General features: G+C 42.4%; 1 protein-coding gene across 2 annotated transcripts in view; it reads left to right on the forward strand.

The window, feature by feature from the left end:
• The first annotated feature begins 439 nt into the window (after positions 1–439).
• LOC106560923 (anoctamin-10) overlaps positions 440–19589 on the forward strand; it is a 31327-nt gene continuing 12177 nt past the window's right edge. For both annotated transcript variants that reach the window (XM_082957204.1, XM_045688143.2), the window contains exons 1-8: positions 440–684; positions 12304–12506; positions 12904–13077; positions 15164–15304; positions 16354–16473; positions 18031–18663; positions 18922–18977; positions 19356–19430. In XM_082957204.1, coding sequence (XP_082813330.1) covers positions 12311–12506; positions 12904–13077; positions 15164–15304; positions 16354–16473; positions 18031–18663; positions 18922–18977; positions 19356–19430 — 1395 coding nt within the window. In that variant the 5' untranslated portion in view covers positions 440–684; positions 12304–12310. The remainder of the gene's footprint in view (positions 685–12303; positions 12507–12903; positions 13078–15163; positions 15305–16353; positions 16474–18030; positions 18664–18921; positions 18978–19355; positions 19431–19589) is intronic.

Here is a 19589-nt window from a genome sequence, read left to right on the forward strand (position 1 = left end):
TATTCGTTGACTGTCATTTCATTAGTTATGTTCCAACATTCCCTCCATCTTGTGCCAATCAGTTCTTTTTTAGTCTTGGTTCCAATAGCTTATTTTTTTCCTAAGAAATTGTCAGTTGGATAGGCTCTGCAAGGTTTTGTATAGTTTATCAATCATTTGAATATCCTTTTCTAAATCAAATAAGATTGCTCTGATGTCCAAAATATTTAAAATCAACATTTTGTGATATAAAACTTCTAAGTTGCATGTATTTGAAAATATCTACATTGGTCAATCCAAAATTGTTTGTTATTGTGTTTCCAAGTAATCGTTAGGACAAAAAAAAATTGTCATCTCAATGCTGTGTGTCTGACTACTGCGAGATTCCTGTGGGAATGCAGTCCTCTACTCTGTCGGACAGTAGGACCCAGAGTTGCAGACAGACAGAGGCAGAGCTGGGAGGTGCCAGTCAGGGAGCTCCACACCCTGAAGGGAGGTAGAAGTTTCACTGCATTCCTGTCCTGCAACTCCGACTCACCCATCTGCAAGTACATATCCGTAGTGTTTGTGGCTGTGTTCAGGACCCCTGAACAGGCCCCACCTTGATTTCAGGACCACATTGTGTGTATTTAAACATCACATCGGAGGGGGTGTGGGCCGGACATCCGCATACGCCTATTGACCTAAACCTCAGCACATTGTCAGGTACTGTACAGCCCCTCATTCACTCTTATTCTTTCCCTACCCACTCCCTTCTCTATCTTTCATTTTCCTTGGCCGTGACATTACATGTTGTATCTATGTATACAGAGGCAGAGCTAAGAGGAAGTTGCTTGTCTGTTCAAATACTGCTAGTCTGATTAATCAGGCTATAATACAAAATTGTTATATTCAGCCTGAAACTAATGCTTGCAAAATCGTGTAAATGTTTCTTACAAGCCAGAATGTTGAAAAAAAAATGTTTACATTTAAACTTACTCTACCGGTTGTCTGTGCAATTTGTCCTTCAGCTGCTTGAAACTTGAGACAAAATATCCACAGGAAAGTATTGTTTACCCAACTTTTTAGAGCAGGTAGGCACTGAGGTAAAGTTTGTTTTATATTGTACACTGAGGATACAAAACATTAAGAACACCTGCTCTTTCCATGACAGACTGACCAGGTGAATCCAGGTGAAAGCTATGATCCCTTATTGATGTCACTTGTTAAATCCACTTCAATCAGTGTAGATGAAGGGGAGGAGACAGGTTAAATAAGGATTTTTAACAATTGAGACATGGATTGTGTATGTTCACAATTGAGAATGTGTGCCGTTCAGAGGGTGAATGGGAAAGAGAAAAGATTGAAGTGCCTTTGAATGGTGTATTGTAGTAGGTGCCAGGTGCACCAGTTTGTGTTAAGAAGTGCAACACTGCTGGGTTTTTCACGCTCAACAGTTTCCTGTGTGTATCAAGAAGGATCCACTACTCAAAGGACATCCAGCCAACTTGATACAACTGTGGGAAGCATTGGAGTCAACACGGGAGAGTCCATGTCTTGTACGAATTGAGGCTGTTCTGAAGGCAAAAGTGTGTGTGTGTGGGGGGGGGGGTGCAACTCAATATTGGGAAAGTGTTCCTGATGTTTGGTATACTCACTATATGTAAAAACAGAAAAACACCACAATTCAAGTGTTATACACCTACAAAGAAAGTCAACATTATTTTGATAAGGCAGGTCTTTATAAACGTTTAAAAAATATGTACATTTTATTTCAAAAGAACAGAATATCATACTTTAAGTTGAATTATGTTAGTAGTCTGTGCTTAGTAGCCTATGGCTATGCTGCCGCAATCAAGGTGTGGCCTGTTCAGGGGTCCTGAACACAAACACTACGGATATGTGCTCAAATGTAGAACGCATTGAATAGCGGCTGTAATATTCTGCAAAAGTGATATTTTGAAATAGAGGCCATGCCTTAATTTCCATTTTTTGGGCAAATGTATGTGTTTTAGAAACCGTTGAACCCGCTCTTTCCGATAGGTTATGAAATAAAAATGCCTTAACTGCATGAAGGATGATTTCTAAAAGTTTATTTTTGGTAAACCCGCTCCCTTTTGTCAATTACCCACTCTGCGCTGCAATCTCTTCTTTCACTAGGCAATTAACCTAGTGTAGCAGGCGTAAAAGAAATGGCCGAAACTAGATCCTCTACATACTGGTCTTGACAACAACAAGAGGTTCTTTTGTGCACTGTTTCACCGATCCAGTAAATGTAGAGGAGGAGTTAAGATGGAGTATTGCCTTAACATCCAAAAGTGCAAACTCGCTTTCCATTTGTTGGGGACTCGGCAGAGGCTACAAGGCAATTGATAATACTGTCACCCATCAGACTACTGTCAATTTAAGCTTGTCTTTAGGCTACATCTGTTATTATATGCCTTTGTAGGAAATTAGTTGATATAGTTTAGATGTTTCTATGGGCCATTGTCAGATGGCAGCCAACTGGTGAAGGAAAGGCAGGGGGGAAAATAACCTCCTCGTAAAACCAGTGGCTGCAGCTGCTGAATAGTCTGGGGGTGAGGGGTGGGGGTGGGGGGGGTCATGGTGGTGGTGGTTGGAGTTGTCAACAAAGCAGCATGACAGAAATATGATGCCAAGTTTTCAAACTACCAGTAGTTTCTTGGAGAAGATATATACAGCGATCTGTGCATTTCAACAAAAGCATAAATATACCTATTTCACTAACATGTAAAAAAACAAAAAAACAATGACCACTCCTACATATGCTGCCACTGATTTGAACAGATTAGATTATACCATTCAGAACGAGCAGGCAGCTCATGAATGAATAAGTGCACTAGGGATAACGCAACAAGCATGCTTATGCAATAAGTAAAAATACATGATCTAACAATGTCACAAAGCATGATGCGCTAGCCAGTTAACTTCCATTCTGAAATAACTTCATAAACTCAGCAAAGAAAATAAATGTCCTCACTGACAATTGTGTTTATTTTCAAACTTAACATGTGTAAATATTTGTATGAATATAACAAGATTCAACAACTGAGACATAAACTGAACAAGTTCCACAGACATGTGACTAACAGAAATGGAATAATGTGTCCCTGAACAAAGAGGGGGTCAAAATCAAAAGTAACAGTAAGTATCTGGTGTGGCCACCAGCTGCATTAAGTACTGCAGTGCATCTCTTCCTCATGGACTGCACCAGATTTGCCAGTTCTCGCTGTGAGATGTTACCCCACCCTTCCACCAAGGCACCTGCAAGTTCCCAGACATTTCTGGGGGGAATGGCCCCAGCCCTCACCCTCCGATCCAACAGGTCCCAGACGTGCTCAATGGGATTGAGATCCAGGCTCTTCGTTGGCCATGGCAGAACACTGACATTCCTATCTTGCAGGAAATCACACACAGAACAAGCAGTATGGCTGGTGGCATTGTCATGCTGGAGGGTCATGTCAGGATGAGCCTGCAGGAAGGGTACCACATGAGGGAGGAGGATGTCTTCCCTGTAATGCACAGCATTGAGATTGCCTGCAATGACAACAAGCTCAGTCCAATGATGCTGTAACACACCGCCCCAGACCATGACGGACCCTCCACCTCCAAATCGATCCCGCTCCAGAGTACAGGCCTCGGTGTAACGCTCATTCCTTCAACGATAAATGTGAATCCGACCATCACCCCTGGTGAGACAAAACCGTGACTCATCAGTGAAGAGCACTTTTTGCCAGTCCTGTCTGGTCCAGCAACGGTGGGTTTGTGCCCAAAGGTGACGTTGTTGCCAGTGATGTCTGGTGAGGACCTGCCTTACAACAGGCCTACAAGCCCTCAGTCCAGCCTCTCAGCCTAGCCTCTCTCAGCTTATTGTGGACAGCCTGAGCACTGGAGGGATTGTGCGTTCCTGGTGTAACTCGGGCAGTTGTTGTTGCCATCCTGTACCTGTCCCACAGGTGTGATGTTCGGATGTACCGATTCAAGTGCAGGTGTTGTTACACGTGGTCTGCCACTGCGAGGACAATCAGCTGTCCGTCCTGTCTCCCTGTCTTAGGCGTCTCACAGTACGGACATGGCAATTTATTGCCCTGGCCACATCTGCAGTCCTCATGCCTCCTTGCAGCATCCCTAAGGCACGTTCACGCAGATGAGCAGGGACCCTGGGCATCTTTCTTTTGGTGTTTTTCAGAGTCAGTAGAAAGGCCTCTTTAGTGTCCTAAGTTTCCATAACTGTGACCTTAATTGCCTACCGTCTGTAAGCTGTTAGTGTCTTAACGACTGTTCCACAGTTGCATGTTCATTAATTGTTTATGGTTCATTGAACAAGCATGGGAAACAGTGTTTAAACCCTTTACAATGAAGATCTGTATAGTTATTTGTATGAATTATCTTTGAAAGACAGGGTCCTGAAAAAGGAACATTTATTTTTTGCTGAGTTTATTTCCGAGATAGATGGAAATTGGAATGGGAGCGAACTACTGTGAAAATAGCTGTGACAATTTTTGTGTGTGTGGGGGGGAGGGGCAGTATAGTCACTTAGTAGTGGGTAACTGAACAGCTTGTTTTGAACAATATACATTTTTTTCCAATCACAAGTGGGTCAACTAATGGGCGGGCCATCACTGCCTAAAACTGCTATTAACAAACTGTTTGTGATATCGAAATTCAAACAATGACTGTGTGAATAGACTTACAGTGCCTATAGAAAGTCTGGACTTTGCATAAGTATTCAACCCCTTTGTTTAGGTAAGCCTAAATTATTTCAGAAGTAAAATGTGGCTTAACAAATCACATAGTTCGTTATTTGGACTCTGTGTGAAATAGAGGTTGACATGATTTTTGAAGGACTACCCCTTCCTCTGTCCCCCATGCATACAACATCTTTAAGGTCCCTCAGTCGAGTGTTGAATTTCAAGCACAGATTCAACTACAAACACCAGGGAGCTTTTCGAAAGCCAGTGCAGTGATTGGTATATAGGTAAAAATAATAAAATCAGACATTGAATGCATCTTTAAGAATGGTCAAGTTAAAAATTATACTGTCGTTGATGTATTAAAGCACTCACACATATCAAAGATGCAGTCGTCCTTCTGAACTGAGCTGCAGGACAGGAAGGAAACTGCTTAGGGATGTCACCATGAGGCCATTGGTGATTTTAAAACAGTTACAGAGTTCAATGGCTGTGATGGGAGAAAACCAAGGATGGATCAACAACATTGTAGGGACTCCACAATAATGACCTAAATGACAGAGAGAAAATAACAAAAATATACAGAATAAAAATATTCCAAAACTTGCATGTGTACCAACACTTTGACAGAGTATTTTGTGTAAATCATTGACAGAAAATTACAATTAAATCCATTTTAATCCCACTTTGTATCAATAAAATGTGAAGAAATCCAAGGGGGGTGTAGACATTCTCTAGGCACTGTATATTTATAACCAACTTTGATTGTGTCAAGTGAAACTATCTCTGCTAAATTATGGTTACAAATAATTTTCCAAATCTATTTACTACAATATATTTTTTACTTTTGTTTAGCAATTTTAAATGTCTATGCTACAGAAGAATTTTAGGGCCAAGTGAAGAAAAATAATAAATAAACAGCGATAGGTGGTGATACTTGGATTATTATTTTTTGCAAAGTAGTACTTCAAAAAGTGGCAATATTTCGAGAATAAAGTCTAAATTAAATTGTAAATAAAGCAACGACATTTCGAGAATAAAGTGACAATACTTCGAGAATAAAGTCTCAGTTATGTTTCAAGATGAATGTAGAGATTTGGATAAGTGTCTCCCTGACTCCGTGTTGCTGTGTGTTAGATGACCTGATGAAACTACTGTATACTTTAGAATTGGCTTTAGTAAGAAGGAAATCCTTGGTCTTTTAGCATATAATAACCATATTATTATAAGTATTAGGACCTGGAAAAGGTTGTGCCACAGATTATTTTCAGAAGGAGCGAGGCGGCAGGGTAGCCTAGTGGTTCGTTGGACTAGTTAGCGAAAGGTTGCAAGTTCGAATCCCCGAGCTGACAAGGTACAAATCTGTCATTCTGCCCTTGAACAGGCAGTTAACCCACTGTTCCTAGGCTGTCATTGAAAATAAGAATTTGTTCTTAACTGACTTGCCTAGGTTAAAAAAAAAAAATTAAAAGGAGGAACCGTGGTTACATACATAGGTAAAGACGGCAGGTTGTGTGTGGGCGGTAAAAAAAAAACTGGGGCAAAACAAACACGGCTATCAATCTAGTGAACTAATACACTAGTTCAAACATGTGTCACTGCGCATCAATCTAATAACTGTCCATTTCAGATTATAGGCATACACTCTAAAGGCCATGGTGCGTTGTGAGCACAAACAAAAACAAAAACATTATGTGCACTTTAACTGAATGCGAAGAGAATTTGGGGTCCCTGTCAGTCTGCCCTCCGAATTCGCTGTGTAGCCGAAGCGAACACCTTGCAAAGATCTGTGCATAATGGAAACTTAACGACCTTATCCATGGTACTTTATTAACAGTAGTATTTCCCCCTTATGGCAACTATTCTTCTAATAACAATAGGCTAGTAGGTAACGTTAGCTCACCCAATGAAACAAATTATCTTGGTATCCTGGAGATCGGGGGCTATGCGTGTGTATGTCCCATGTCAAGCGGCTTTCCAAATTCGCTACTACACCGCTATTTTGCACTCATTACAAAACTATAGCAGCCCGCTAGATTGAGTGCCCCAACCTGTAGGCTAGTCGTACGTTACAGTGGGCAAGTGGATGTATAGGATAGGGCTATCCAACGGCTTCGGGGCGAATGAACAACAAAGCAGGGGTTTTACGCAAGTGTCTGTGGGAGGAGGTGTAACTCAAGGGCGACTCTTGCATGCACCAACCAGCTAATCCAAGGCACTGTTTGAATATATTCATGGAGGCATTCTCCCTTTCTCGAAATAATCATTGATCTAAATATCAGCCTATTAGATCAATTATGATAAGCTATATAGGCTATAAATAAATCACTTATCTGACATAACTTGGTTGGTAGCCTAGCATAATATCTCCTTCACTATTCAATTTCAATTCAAGGGGCGATATTGGCATGGGAAACTTGTTAACATTGCCAAAGCAAGTGAAGTAGATAACATACAACAGTGAAATAAACTAGCCATCTATGAGTCTTCAAGGATGGGAGGAATGAAGGATGCATAGGTTATCCCAAAACAGGGGCATCGTCTCCGTTATAGGCTATTTGTTTAAGTTATTAAGCTAACTTAGGCTACCACTAGTTCACCTTAGACAGAGGCTAGTGGCTAGACCGGTTGGCTGTTAGGTTATAATAATGGAACGTGAAATTAGCTGTCTCAGATGGGGTTTTGCCCCCCTGGCAAGGTCCATGACACGGTTTTGGGGGCAGCCCTTGATCTCGAAAGGACACGGCAATCCTTCACACAATCCATGACCTACATTGACAAGATAATAAGCATAGGCCTATGAGGCTACTTCATTGGAAGTGTAGCCTACATAAAACACCATGTTATGCACACATTTGTAAGTAAACCTATGGAGTTGGTTCCCCCTTTGCTGCCATAACAGCCTCCACTCTTCTGGGAAGGCTTTCCACTAGATGTTGGAACATTGCTGCAGGACTTGCTTCCATTCAGCCACAGAGCATTAGTGAGGTCGGGCACTGATATTGGGCGATTAAGCCTGGTTCGCAGTGGGCGTTCCAATTCATCCCAAAGGTGTTCGATGGGGTTGAGGTCAGGACTCTGTGCAGGCCAGTCAAGTTCTTCCACACCAATCTTGACAAACCATTTCTGTATGAACCTCAGTTTGTGCATGGGGGCATTGTCATGCTGAAACAGGAAAGGGCCTTCCCCAAACTGTTGTCACAAAGTTGGAAACACAGAATCGTCTAGAATGTCATTGTATACTGTAGTGTTAAGATTTCCCTTCACTGGTACTAAGGGGCCTAGCCCAAACCATGAAAAAGGAGATTGCATGGCTTGGTGCTCGATTTTATACACCTGTCAGCAACGTGTGTGGCTGAAATAGCCTAATCCACTAATTTGAAGGGGTGTCCACATACTTGTGTGTATCTCACCCGGAGAAAGCATCAGAGCGAGCGAAACGACGCCCCTCTATGTGTAGCCCATCTTTTTGGTACTGTCTGGTCAAAAAGAGTATGACATTGTTGCCCCTATGCAAGGGAAGCCAGCGAGCGTTTGGCCTCGCTTGATAAAATAAGTATAAAATAATAGCCAATCAGCGTTGAGCTAAACTGAGTGAGCTCAACTTTAAATGGTCCTGGTGCACCAAAAAGAATTACAATAAATAAATAAAAAGTGTCAAGGGAAGCCAGTTTGGATTTGGCTTCACATCAATCACCACATCAAGAGTAAGACATAATTGACAGAAAAAAACTTGAATTGTTGCATCTTGTTGTGTCGTTGTCCTCCGGTGGCTAAAATTGTTCCTTTCCCAAATTAGCCATGGATGAAGATGGGGATTTGGACTTGTGATTTTACTTAATTTGGCGTACCAGCCAATGATTATAACATCGATTCTGATCCAACCATAAATTCATACATTGTGCCCCTGGCCTTAAAGGATGGAAGTTCAATATGTACCTAGATGTAGTGGGCTAACGTTAACTAGCTGGCTCATCGTTGCCTATGAAAGGAAGTTAGGCTAGCGAGCAAGCTTTTTAGCCAGGTAGCCTAGGACAACAAACACTAAAAGCATGTACTGTATGACAGCCATAGACTGTTTCGTCAACATGAAAGAAAGGAGAATGGCATTGGCATTTCTCTACAAGTAGGGTGAGTCAACATGTTTTTTTTATACTTTCTCACACACACACACACACACACACACACACACACACACACACACACACACACACACACACACACACACACACACACACACACACACACACACACACACACACACACACACCGAAAACAGAACCATGGACAGCCACATAATACAGTGGTTTCGGAAAGTATTCAGACCCCTTGACTTTTTCCACATTTTGTTACATTACAGCCTTATTCTAAAATTGATTAAATCATTGTTTTCCCTCAATCTACACACAATAGCCCATAATGGCAAAGCGAAAACAGGCTCCGGTTGGGAGTATATAATGGTGCGGATTGAATGAGAGGGGTAGGCTACTTAAATAAAAATATAAACGTTAACTAGGCAAGTCCGTTAAGAACAAATTCTTATTTACAATGACGGCCTACACCGGCCACGCGGGCAATTGTGCGCCGCTCTATGGGACTCCCAATCACGGCCGGATGTGTTGAGCCTGGATTTGAACCAGGGACTGTAGTGACGCCTCTTGCACTGAGATGCAGTGCCTTTAGACCGCTGCGCCACTCGGGAGGCCATGAAAGTCACATTTAGGGGAAGGGTAAACGTGTTTCAACCTCCCAGTATCCCAAAAGGCCTCCTTTCTGGTTCAACCCGATGCACAATAGGTACACTGGCATCAACGAGTGCATGGCACACAAAACAGTAGAGAATGTCGGCAGGCAGTGCTATCAGGTGAAATGTTGGGAATGAACTATAGAGAGGTACTTAGCTTTGGGAAGGGTCATGCGTTCACCCTCCCAATTTCCATAAATGGAAACTGGTTGGTCTGCTCCAGCAACAGCACGCGTTCTCAGTGTGCTACTTCTGGCGTTCACCTTAAATAAAGAACAGGTGCAAGCAACTCCCAGGTCCAGATCAGTGACGCTTCAATTAATTACTCCCGTGATAAACAGGGGAAAGAGATACCAGGGGCAAAAGAGGGCGAGGGCAGGAGCAATGGCGGAAGCATTATGCGATTCTGTTGGCGCGAGTACAGTTGGTGAGAATGAGTGGACGATGGTGAAGAAGAGTGGAGTAAAAAGGTCTACAGTTGGAAAGGAAGAGCAGTTTATGGTTGGAGAGCGATTCACGAGCAAGGATGTTTTTTTTGGGTGACACGTTTGCGGTCTTAAAGATGGTGAAGGACAAATTGGGTAAAGTGGAATCGGTCAGAGTAACCATGAGCGTTATAAGTGTGTCAAAAGCTCGAAAGGAGAGCTCTGTGGTGCTACAAGTTGTCGACGTATGTAGTGGAACGCTATGATTTTCAGAGTAGGGCACCGGTTAAAAAGGTGTCATCTCTGGTAGCTCGTTGGACATAGAGGCTGTGTGGTTTAGGGATAACATGCCAGGAGTGGTAGACAACACTTAAATCAAACGATAGATGGAAAGGAGCAGAGCCTATCGGTTTTACTGTCGTGAAGTGGTTCTCCCGATTTGGGTATGTGAGATATTCGGTGAGACCATATGTACAGAAGCCGCTGCAGTGTTACAGTTGTAAAAAGTTTGGACATCTGGCAAGTGTTTGTCGATGGAATAAATATGTCGTAGTTGAAGAGTCAGATGAAGCATGTTGCTGTAATTGTGATGGGAATCACGTTCCCGGAGTGCCCTGTAAGGAGGTCGCAGTAGCTAGGATCAAAGCTTTCCAGCAGGTCTCCTATGTGAGGCAGTGAAAATAGCTAAAGGAGTGAGTAGAGATAGTAGTGGATGTCCCACAGTCTGCCATGCAGGAGAAGGATCCCGACACACTAACAGCGAAGGTGGACATTGTTGCGTTTATGGCGCAAGTGATACTAGCAAAACTAATAAAAAAAATCCAAGAAGCTGGACATCATTGTGAAGGTGGCAAATAGATTTCTGGATCTCCAGGACTTTACAGGTGAAATGTTACAGGAAGTACTGAACAAAGAGGTTCCCCCCCCCCAACAGTAGTTGCGTGAATTTGGTTAGTTGTTGTTCATCGACAACATATTTTGTTTTGGGGGGGATTTTTTACTATCCTGTACAGTAGGTGGCGGCAATACACCTTATGAGTGTAGTCTGCCAATAAACCTCGAAGAAGAATGGGCCAAAGAGATACACACCATATATTTGTCTGGGTAAAACTGATACCAGGTGAATTAGATTCAGGCCATATAATGCAATGTATGGGGTCAGCTTCTATAGATACAGTCACCTCCGTGACATCACCTTTCATCACCAAAGCCGTGTTAGCATTTACTGCTCATGTTGCTGAATAATCCAAACCTTTTGTTAGTGCCAATGATATAAATGAGTAATTCACACACCATATTAAGTTCATAAGCATTGACTGTAATACCTTTGCTGTGCAACAACAGCTTTCTTCCTGGTCTGTCAGCATGCTCCTTTCTAGTGATCTTACTCCCTTCACATGAATTGCAAAAACACGAATAAAAATGTGCCTATTCAGTCCAACTGAGTTAATTAATGAAACACTAATGTGTACATGTAAAAGCCTATTCTTTATCAGCTAAAGTACACCAAAACAACAGCCTCTTCGCTACTTTTTCAGTTACCAATTCATCAATAAACATTCAGGGGAACTAGATAACTCGTTTGGCAAAAAGTGTTCAATAGTCAGTAGCAAGTCTTTAAAAAAACTATAACTAGCAAATATAGTTTTTCCTATCTAAACTCATTAGCTAGCTACATTGATGAACTAGGCTGATGTTGGGAGTTAGCGCTCCCCCAGCAGTTTCAACCTAGCTAGCTAGCTCATCCAACAGGCTTAGTTAAGATGCAGTGAAACAGACTAGACAAGACATCCTGATCATAATCCTATTGCGTTTAAGCTAGCTAGCTACCTAATGGCCTTTTTATAATCTTTATAGATAATATAAATATATTTGTTTTCCCCCTCACATCTACAGCTGCCTAATTTAGCATGCCAGTTGATAGTACAGTACCTAGGATGAATGTAATGTGTGACATTAGTAGCGATATCAAATATTTTTTGCTAATTGTTCTGTGGCCAGGAGACAATGGATAATTAAGTACGATTAAATCTGAAGGAATAATTGATCACATCAGAAAAACGATAGACTAAACTGGAATTACTGAGTCTACCATTACAGATATCCACTGGCAAACCTATATCTAAACACTCATTGGTAGGAAGAAGTTTGGTCCAAATTGGATGTTGGGTACTATATTTATTGAATATTATATGAATACTATAAATTAAAATGGCCAATTGAAGTGCAATCTATTAGTTTAATTTCTCAGATCAAATTATATTTCATCCAAATAATGTTGCAGGAATGCTCATCTTATCTGTTTGTAACTACAGAAACCATTTCAGAACAATCTGAGATGGTGGGTGTCAAAATCCTCTTTCTTGTGCCTTTTTGAGGTGGAACGACCCTTGTAAATGTGTGGATTACAGTGTATAACAGATACAGTAAAACTCCTTGTCTTCCTCACACTGCCTCTCCACAGGGACGTGATGATGTCGCTGGGTGATAGCTCTGTCCAGATACAGACCAAGGTCCTGCCCCAGGACTCATGGACACAGGTCAGCTGTCCCTGCTGCGTGTCTAAGCAGGTGGAGTCCCTGGTCCTCATCCAGCTGTCAGACAACGTCCAGCCTGTCACCAAGAGATGGCTCATCTCCCTGATTGAAGCTTCAAAGAGACACGGAGGTAAGAGGTCATATCGGGTTATCGGCAGAGCCGAGGTCTAACTGTACTTCCATCTGTGTCGCTTGTTTTGGTCCTGCTGAGTGCTATTAACACATCTGATACAATTAATTCCCCTGGGCTTGATGATTAGCTTATTTAATCAAGAGTTTCAAAGTAGTGTTCCCTCATCCAGTGAATGCTTTATGCATGTGGTTTAAGCCTGACAAAGACTTTTGACTCAAAGTGTTGCACAATACAACTGCGGGGGCATTCATCAGTGCGCGGGTATCTTAGTTTATTAGCTAAATTAGCTGTGTCATTAAGTACCGGGCTGAACAAAAGCATATACACCCTCTAAGATCACTGCAGTAGAGGCAGAAGTATTTAAGTTGACCCTCTCTCCTCCTCACTGGACTAGGAGCAGCTTTGCTGGCCCACCCTGGAGAGGATGAGTGTGGGGATGTGATCGTGGTGTCTGCTCCTCGCTGCACATTCCTCAAAGCCACAGAGGACCTGGGTCTGTGTAAGAAATACCACAATGAAGACATGGTTGCTTTCTCCTACCACGACAGAGACAACTTCAGCAATGTTGGTAAGAACGTCAGTAATGTTAGGGGAAAGGTAGAGGGATATTAACAGTAACAGCAGTTAATACCAAGTAATTGAACTTGTTGTGTAGATCTTCAGTACCCAATACACCTTCTGTAGGAATAGATACACACATATTATAGCCCAAATTACATATTAAATGTAAATATATATAATTACCAATCAAAAATTCGGACACCTACTCATTCAAGGTTTTCCTTATTTGTACTATTTTCTACATTGTAGAATAATAGTGAAGTCATCACAACAATGAAATAACACATGTAGTAACCAAAAAAGTGTTAAACAAATCAAAGTATATTTTATATCTCAGATTCTTAGCCACCCTTTGCCTTGATGACAGCTTTGCACAGTCTTGGCATTCTCTCAACCAGCTTCACCTGGAATGCTTTTCCAACTGTCTTGAAGGAGTTCCCATATATGCTGAGCACTCGTTGGCTGCTTTTCCTTTACTCTGCAGTCCAACTCATCCCAAACCATCTCAATTGGGTTGAGGTCGGGGGATGGTGGAGGCCAGGTCATCTGATGCAGTTCTCCATCACTCTCCTTCTTGGTCAAATAGCCCTTACACAGCCTGGAGGTGTGTTGGGACATTTTCCCTTTAAAAAAACAAATGATAGTCCCACTAAGCGCAAACCAGATGGTGTATCGCTGCAGAATGCTGTGGTAGCCATGCTGGTTAAGTGTGCCTTGAATTCTAAATAAATCACAGTGTCACCAGCAAAGCACCATGACACCTCCTCCATGCTACAAGGTGGAAACCACACATGCAGAGATCATCCGTTCACCTACTCTGCGTCTCACAAAGACATGGCGGGTGGAACCAAAAATCTCAAATTTGGACTCATCAGAACAAAAGGACAGATTTCCACCGGTCTAATGTCCATTGCTCGTGTTTCTTGGCCCAAGAAACATGATGTCCTTTGGTGTCCTTTAGTAGTGGTTTCTTTGCAGCAATTCAACCATGAAGGCCTGATTCACACAGTCTCCTCTGAACAGTTGATGTTGAGATGTGTCTGTTACTTGAACTCTGTGAAGCATTTATTTAGGCTGAAATTTCTGAGGCTGGTAACTCTAATGAACTTATTCTCTGCTGCAGAGGTAACTCTGGGTCTTCCTTTCCTGTGGCGGTCCTCATGAGAGCCAGTTTCATCATAACACTTGATGGTTTTTGCAACTGCACTTGAAGAAACTTTCAGTTCTTGAAATTTTCCGTATTGACTGACCTTCATGCCTTAAAGTAATGATGGACTGTCGTTTCTCTTTGCTTATTTGAGCTGTTCTTGCCATACTATGGACTTGGTCTTTTACCAAATAGGGCTATCTTCTGTATACCACCCCTACCTTCTGTATACCACCCCTACCTTGTCACAACACAGCTGATTGTCTCAAACGCATTAAGAAGGAAAGAAATTCCACAAATTAACTTTTAACAAGGCACACCTGTTAACTGAAATGCATTCAAATCAAAGTTTATTTGTCACGTGCGCCGAATACAACAGGTGTAGACCTTACAGTGAAATGCTTACTTACAGGCCCTAACCAACAGTGCAATTTTTAAGTAAAAAATAGGTATTAGGTGAACAAAAGATAAGTAAAGAAATAAAAACAACAGTAAAAAGACTGAAAATAACAGTAGCGAGGCTAACAGTCGGGCTAATTGAGGCAATATGTACATGTAGGTATAGTTAAAGTGACTATGCATATATGATAAACAGAGTAGCATCAACGTAAAAGAGGGGTTGGCGGGGCACAATGCAGATAGTCTGGGTAGCCAATGTGTGGGGGCAACGGTTAGTCGGGCTAATTGAGGTAATATGTATATGAATGTATAGTTAAAGTGACTACTTATAGATGATAAACAGAGTAGCAGCAGCGTAAAAGAGGGGTTGCAGGGGGGGAAAACCAATGCAAATAGTCCGGGTAGCCATTTGATTACCTGTTCAGGAGTCTTATGGCTTGGGGGTAAAAGCTGTTGAGAAGCCTTTTGGTCCTAGACTTGGCGCTCCTGTACCGCTTGCCACACTCACACGACAGTCTTGATTGACGCCTGTCCTCTGTGTTACTAGATGATATGCAGGAGTTCCTGACGCTAGCGGAGCGTCAGTACATAGTCAAGAATGAGCTGGACTCTCTACAGGCCCAGAAGAAGCAGAGAATCCCTGGAGTCCCAGAGGCTCCGGGGGTCCTGGAGGCCTGGGAGAACATCTGTGAGTCTTTACGTGTGTGTGTGTGTGTGTGTGTGTGTGTGTGTGTGTGTGTGTGTGTGTAGGTATGTGAATAGAGTGATATACTATAAATGGGGATGTTGGGTGATTCCTCAGGAAACTAGATCAAAAAAGGACTATGATTTTGGGGATTGTCACTAAATATTATCCATAGAAAGGTCCTACAATAGGAAGGATTGTTGACATGTACTTGACATTTGTATCTTAATGCATAATTGAGAAAGCATTAATTGAAGTTGGAATATTTGTGACATTTGGCCTTACCCAGGCTTCCATTAAGACTCCACAATGTGCTGCAAAGTAGGTGCTACGAAGCAAAAGTTGGTATCATATGAAGCTTTATCACTTGCTCTGTAATATGAGTAGTATTGTTTGTGCGCATGTGTGCTATTCTGTTTACCTCAGCATGTTCTGTCTTCTATGTCATGATCTTGCTTAGCTAAGCTGTTCTGCAGCAGAGCAGAGCACCACCTCTGGCTGATTATTTCAGTGCGGTCCTCTCTCACTGCTCTGTGATCTGCACTGTCCCTTACGTATGCTGCCAAGCTTCTGGCTATGTTACATTACATTACATTACATTACATTTAAGTCATTTAGCAGACGCTCTTATCCAGAGCGACTTACAAAATGGTGCATTCACCTTATGATATCCAGTGGAACAACCACTTTACAATAGTGCATCTAAATCTTTTAAGGGGGGGGGGGGGGGGGGTTAGAAGGATTACTTTATCCTATCCTAGGTATTCCTTAAAGAGGTGGGGTTTCAGGTGTCTCCGGAAGGTGGTGATTGACTCCGCTGTCCTGGCGTCGTGAGGGAGCTTGTTCCACCATTGGGGTGCCAGAACAGCGAACAGTTTTGACTGGGCTGAGCGGGAACTGTGCTTCCTCAGAGGTAGGGGGGTCAGCAGGCCAGTGGTGGATGAACGCAGTGCCCTTGTTTGGGTGTAGGGCCTGATCAGAGCCTGAAGGTATGTTACCTCCTGTATGTGTAATAATGTTAGTAGCTTATCTGTCCTGTCTCTGTGCTGTAGGTCAGAAGCTGGTGAGGGCAGGAGTGATAAAGGACATCTTCCCTGTACATGACCAGCAGAGACTGAATGACCTCGGCAGAAGGTGGTACTCTGAGAAGCAGATATGGGGACAGCCTCTCGGTAAACAACAACATACAGTAAAGCAAACACAAAATAGTTACATACTGTATTCACCCACACACTAGAGCTGGGATGATAAACCAAAAATGACAGACACAGAAACTGCCTTCCTCCTATGTCGGTGATTTTGCTACACAACGTTCCTGTAGATGGTGCTAAAACCATTATTTGGTCAACAGCAATAGTTGTTGACCAAATAACAATAATTTATTCTTGCTATGAAAGTATCTGCCTGTCCCTGTTTTGCTGTTGGCTGCAGACTCTCATTCCCATCGCCCCACTGTGAGGTCATCAATCGACAAGATAATTGGAAAAAACATGCTTATTTTATTTCATAATATACATAATTTAAAATGGCTAAGTTCTATTCACAACGGTATTCAGTTGGTAAGAGACAGACATTCCGTAAATACTAGGAATAGATTGTCCACCATCTATGCGTTATCCAGACAGAAAAGAGAAATAGGCAAAAGAAAATTTCAATTTAGAGCAATAAAGAAATTGAATAAATTAACTGAGCAAAACAGAAACCTTTCAATATATACATTTAAATATTTTAAAACCCTTTAAATGTTGTGGGACTATAGTAGATGAAGAATCAATATTTTTTAGATTGAGTATTTATTGGGTCATTGTTAGTATATTATGTATGTTTGTAATAGTGTGTTATATGTGAAAATGTGTTTGTATTATAAATTGTATTTTAATGTTTAAGGACTCTTGGAAGATTAGTCCAAATTGGGACTAAAAGAGATCCAAATCAAATCCCCACTGTGAGAAGGTAGAGCTGCATTCTGAGAAGCACAAGCATATGACCTTTGATCAAAATGTATTGTGAGAAAAATACAGTTTTCAAAGCAACTCGTATTGTTCTAGTTACAGAAAGGAGAGTCACAGCTTTCTGTAAGTAGATCATGTATTTCTCACCTCTTAATATTGAGTTCATGGCACCACTTGTAAAAGTGGAACTATAGCTTAGGCATAGCGGTGAAAGGTTTTTGTTGGACATTAGACTACATTTACTGAGCCTACATGGCTATATAGCAACAATATCATATTTAGAGTTAGCAATCTAGCTAAGTGTTTTGAGATCCCACTTCCTCAGGTGGTGAAGAATACAGCAATGAGGCCAATATGCAAAGATGTTGTCAAATTCTCTGAAGAATTTTGACAGGTTGCACATCAAAATCTCAAATCATGCATTTCCTGGATATGTTCGATGAAATAGCTTACTGTTTTAATCATCGGCTACCATCTCAGTTGTTTTACTTGGCACTGACAAGTTGTCTAGTGCCATACCACTAATGTAAAGTAACTGTCCATTGATATTTTTGTATTATTGTTGTACATTGTTGTTATTGGGCAAAATAGTTACATTCGCGATATTACTTTTTGCCCATATCTCCTAGCCCCTCCCGGATGTTTTTTATTGATGATTTATCATTATTGCCAAAAATATGTCAATTTATTGTGATATGGATTTTTATCCATATCGCCCAGCTCTAACACACACATTTACTCCTTTGTCCTGCTAATGTTCGCTCTCTTCCTGTGCAGATGCAATACAATCATATTTTGGAAGCACCGTGGCGTTTTACTTCAGTTTTCTAGACTTCTACACCTGGGCCCTGGTTCCCCCTGCCTTCCTGGGCCTGGTCCTGACCTTTCTATTGCCTGGAGGTGGTGGGGTGGTGAAGGAGCAGGCCGTGGAGGGGGTGATGGAGGATGACGACGATGGCCCCTCGGTCAGCGGTCACATGGTACAGGCTGTATTCAGCATGCTATGGTCCACGCTGTTCATCGAATTGTGGAAGCGCCGGAGCTCCTCCCTCTCCCACCGCTGGGGCACACTGAACCTGGCCGAGCGCTTCGCCGGGCCCCGCCCCGGCTTCCAAGGCACCCTGGGGCTCAACCCTGAAACAGGCCGTCTGGAGCCCCTGTTCCCGGAGTGGCAGAGGCAGCTGCGTGTGGGCCTGGTGTCGTTGCCCCTAGTGGGGCTGTTCATGGGACTGGTGGTGCTGGGGATGACAGGTTTCTACCACGGAGAGGCCCTGGTACAGGGCTTCCATCAGGACAGCGGCTCCCTGTTCTCTGGAGCTCTGCTCTACCTGCCCTCCATGGCCCACATTGTCTACACCAACATGCTGGGGAATGTGTACCACACTGTGGCCATGCAACTCACAGAGTGGGGTGAGAGAGGGCACTGGGCACTGGGGAGGGAGATGAGTTAGATAGGGAAGAGATGATAGAAGGGGTTAGAGAAGAGGGAGAGCGAATATAAGTGTGAGGTTGATGAATAATTGCAGTAGGGGTTAGAATGTTTGGGAACACAGAGCTAAGTTCACCAAAGAGCAGATTCATAGAATAATAGAGAATGCAATTGGATGCAAAGTATCACAGTTTGTGTGTGATAAGTCCACTGAAAATCTGTCTGATTTCCCCTCATAGAAAATCACCGAGAAGAGTCCTCCTTCCAGAACCATCACACCACCAAAGTCCTCCTGGTCAGTCAGTCTTCCTTCCCCATCTGTCAGTCTATCATCCTCCTCCTCCTCCCAGGAGAAAGGTAGCATAGCTGTTAAAAGCGTTGGGCCAGTAAACGAAATGTAGCTGGATCGAATCCCAGAGCCGACTAAGTGCTACATCTGTTGTGCCCTTGAGCAAGGCATTTAGCCTGTAAGTTGCTCTGGATAGGAGCTTCTGGTAAATGACAAATGTAAAAAAAAAAATGGTGCAGAGCTACAGATAAGAGTACTGTGCAGATAGTATCAGCTGTTTCTTTATAAGCAGATGTGGGAGGCAAATCAGATACAGGATCTGTATTCATGCCTCCAGAGATATTAATTGAAGCCAACATCTCCCTTTCCCTTTCTCATTTTCAGTTTACTTTCTTCAACAACTTTGCTGTGCTCTTCCACATTGCCTTTTACAAACAGGACCTACCACTGCTACGCAAGGTAAGAGATTTCAGCTGGGCAGCACTGTTTGTCTATGGCCAGAGGAAAAGTTTACAATGTGGAAATACCTCATTTTAAAGGGTAGATGGATCTCAAATAGATTGTTTTCTTGAGGTCTACAACAGAACAGATCACGTTCTCTCTGTGCACTGGCTGTAG

The sequence above is a fragment of the Salmo salar genome, chromosome 10 (assembly GCF_965601325.2).
Source record: "Salmo salar chromosome 10, fSalSal1, whole genome shotgun sequence".
Classification (NCBI taxonomy): Eukaryota; Metazoa; Chordata; class Actinopteri; order Salmoniformes; family Salmonidae; genus Salmo; species Salmo salar.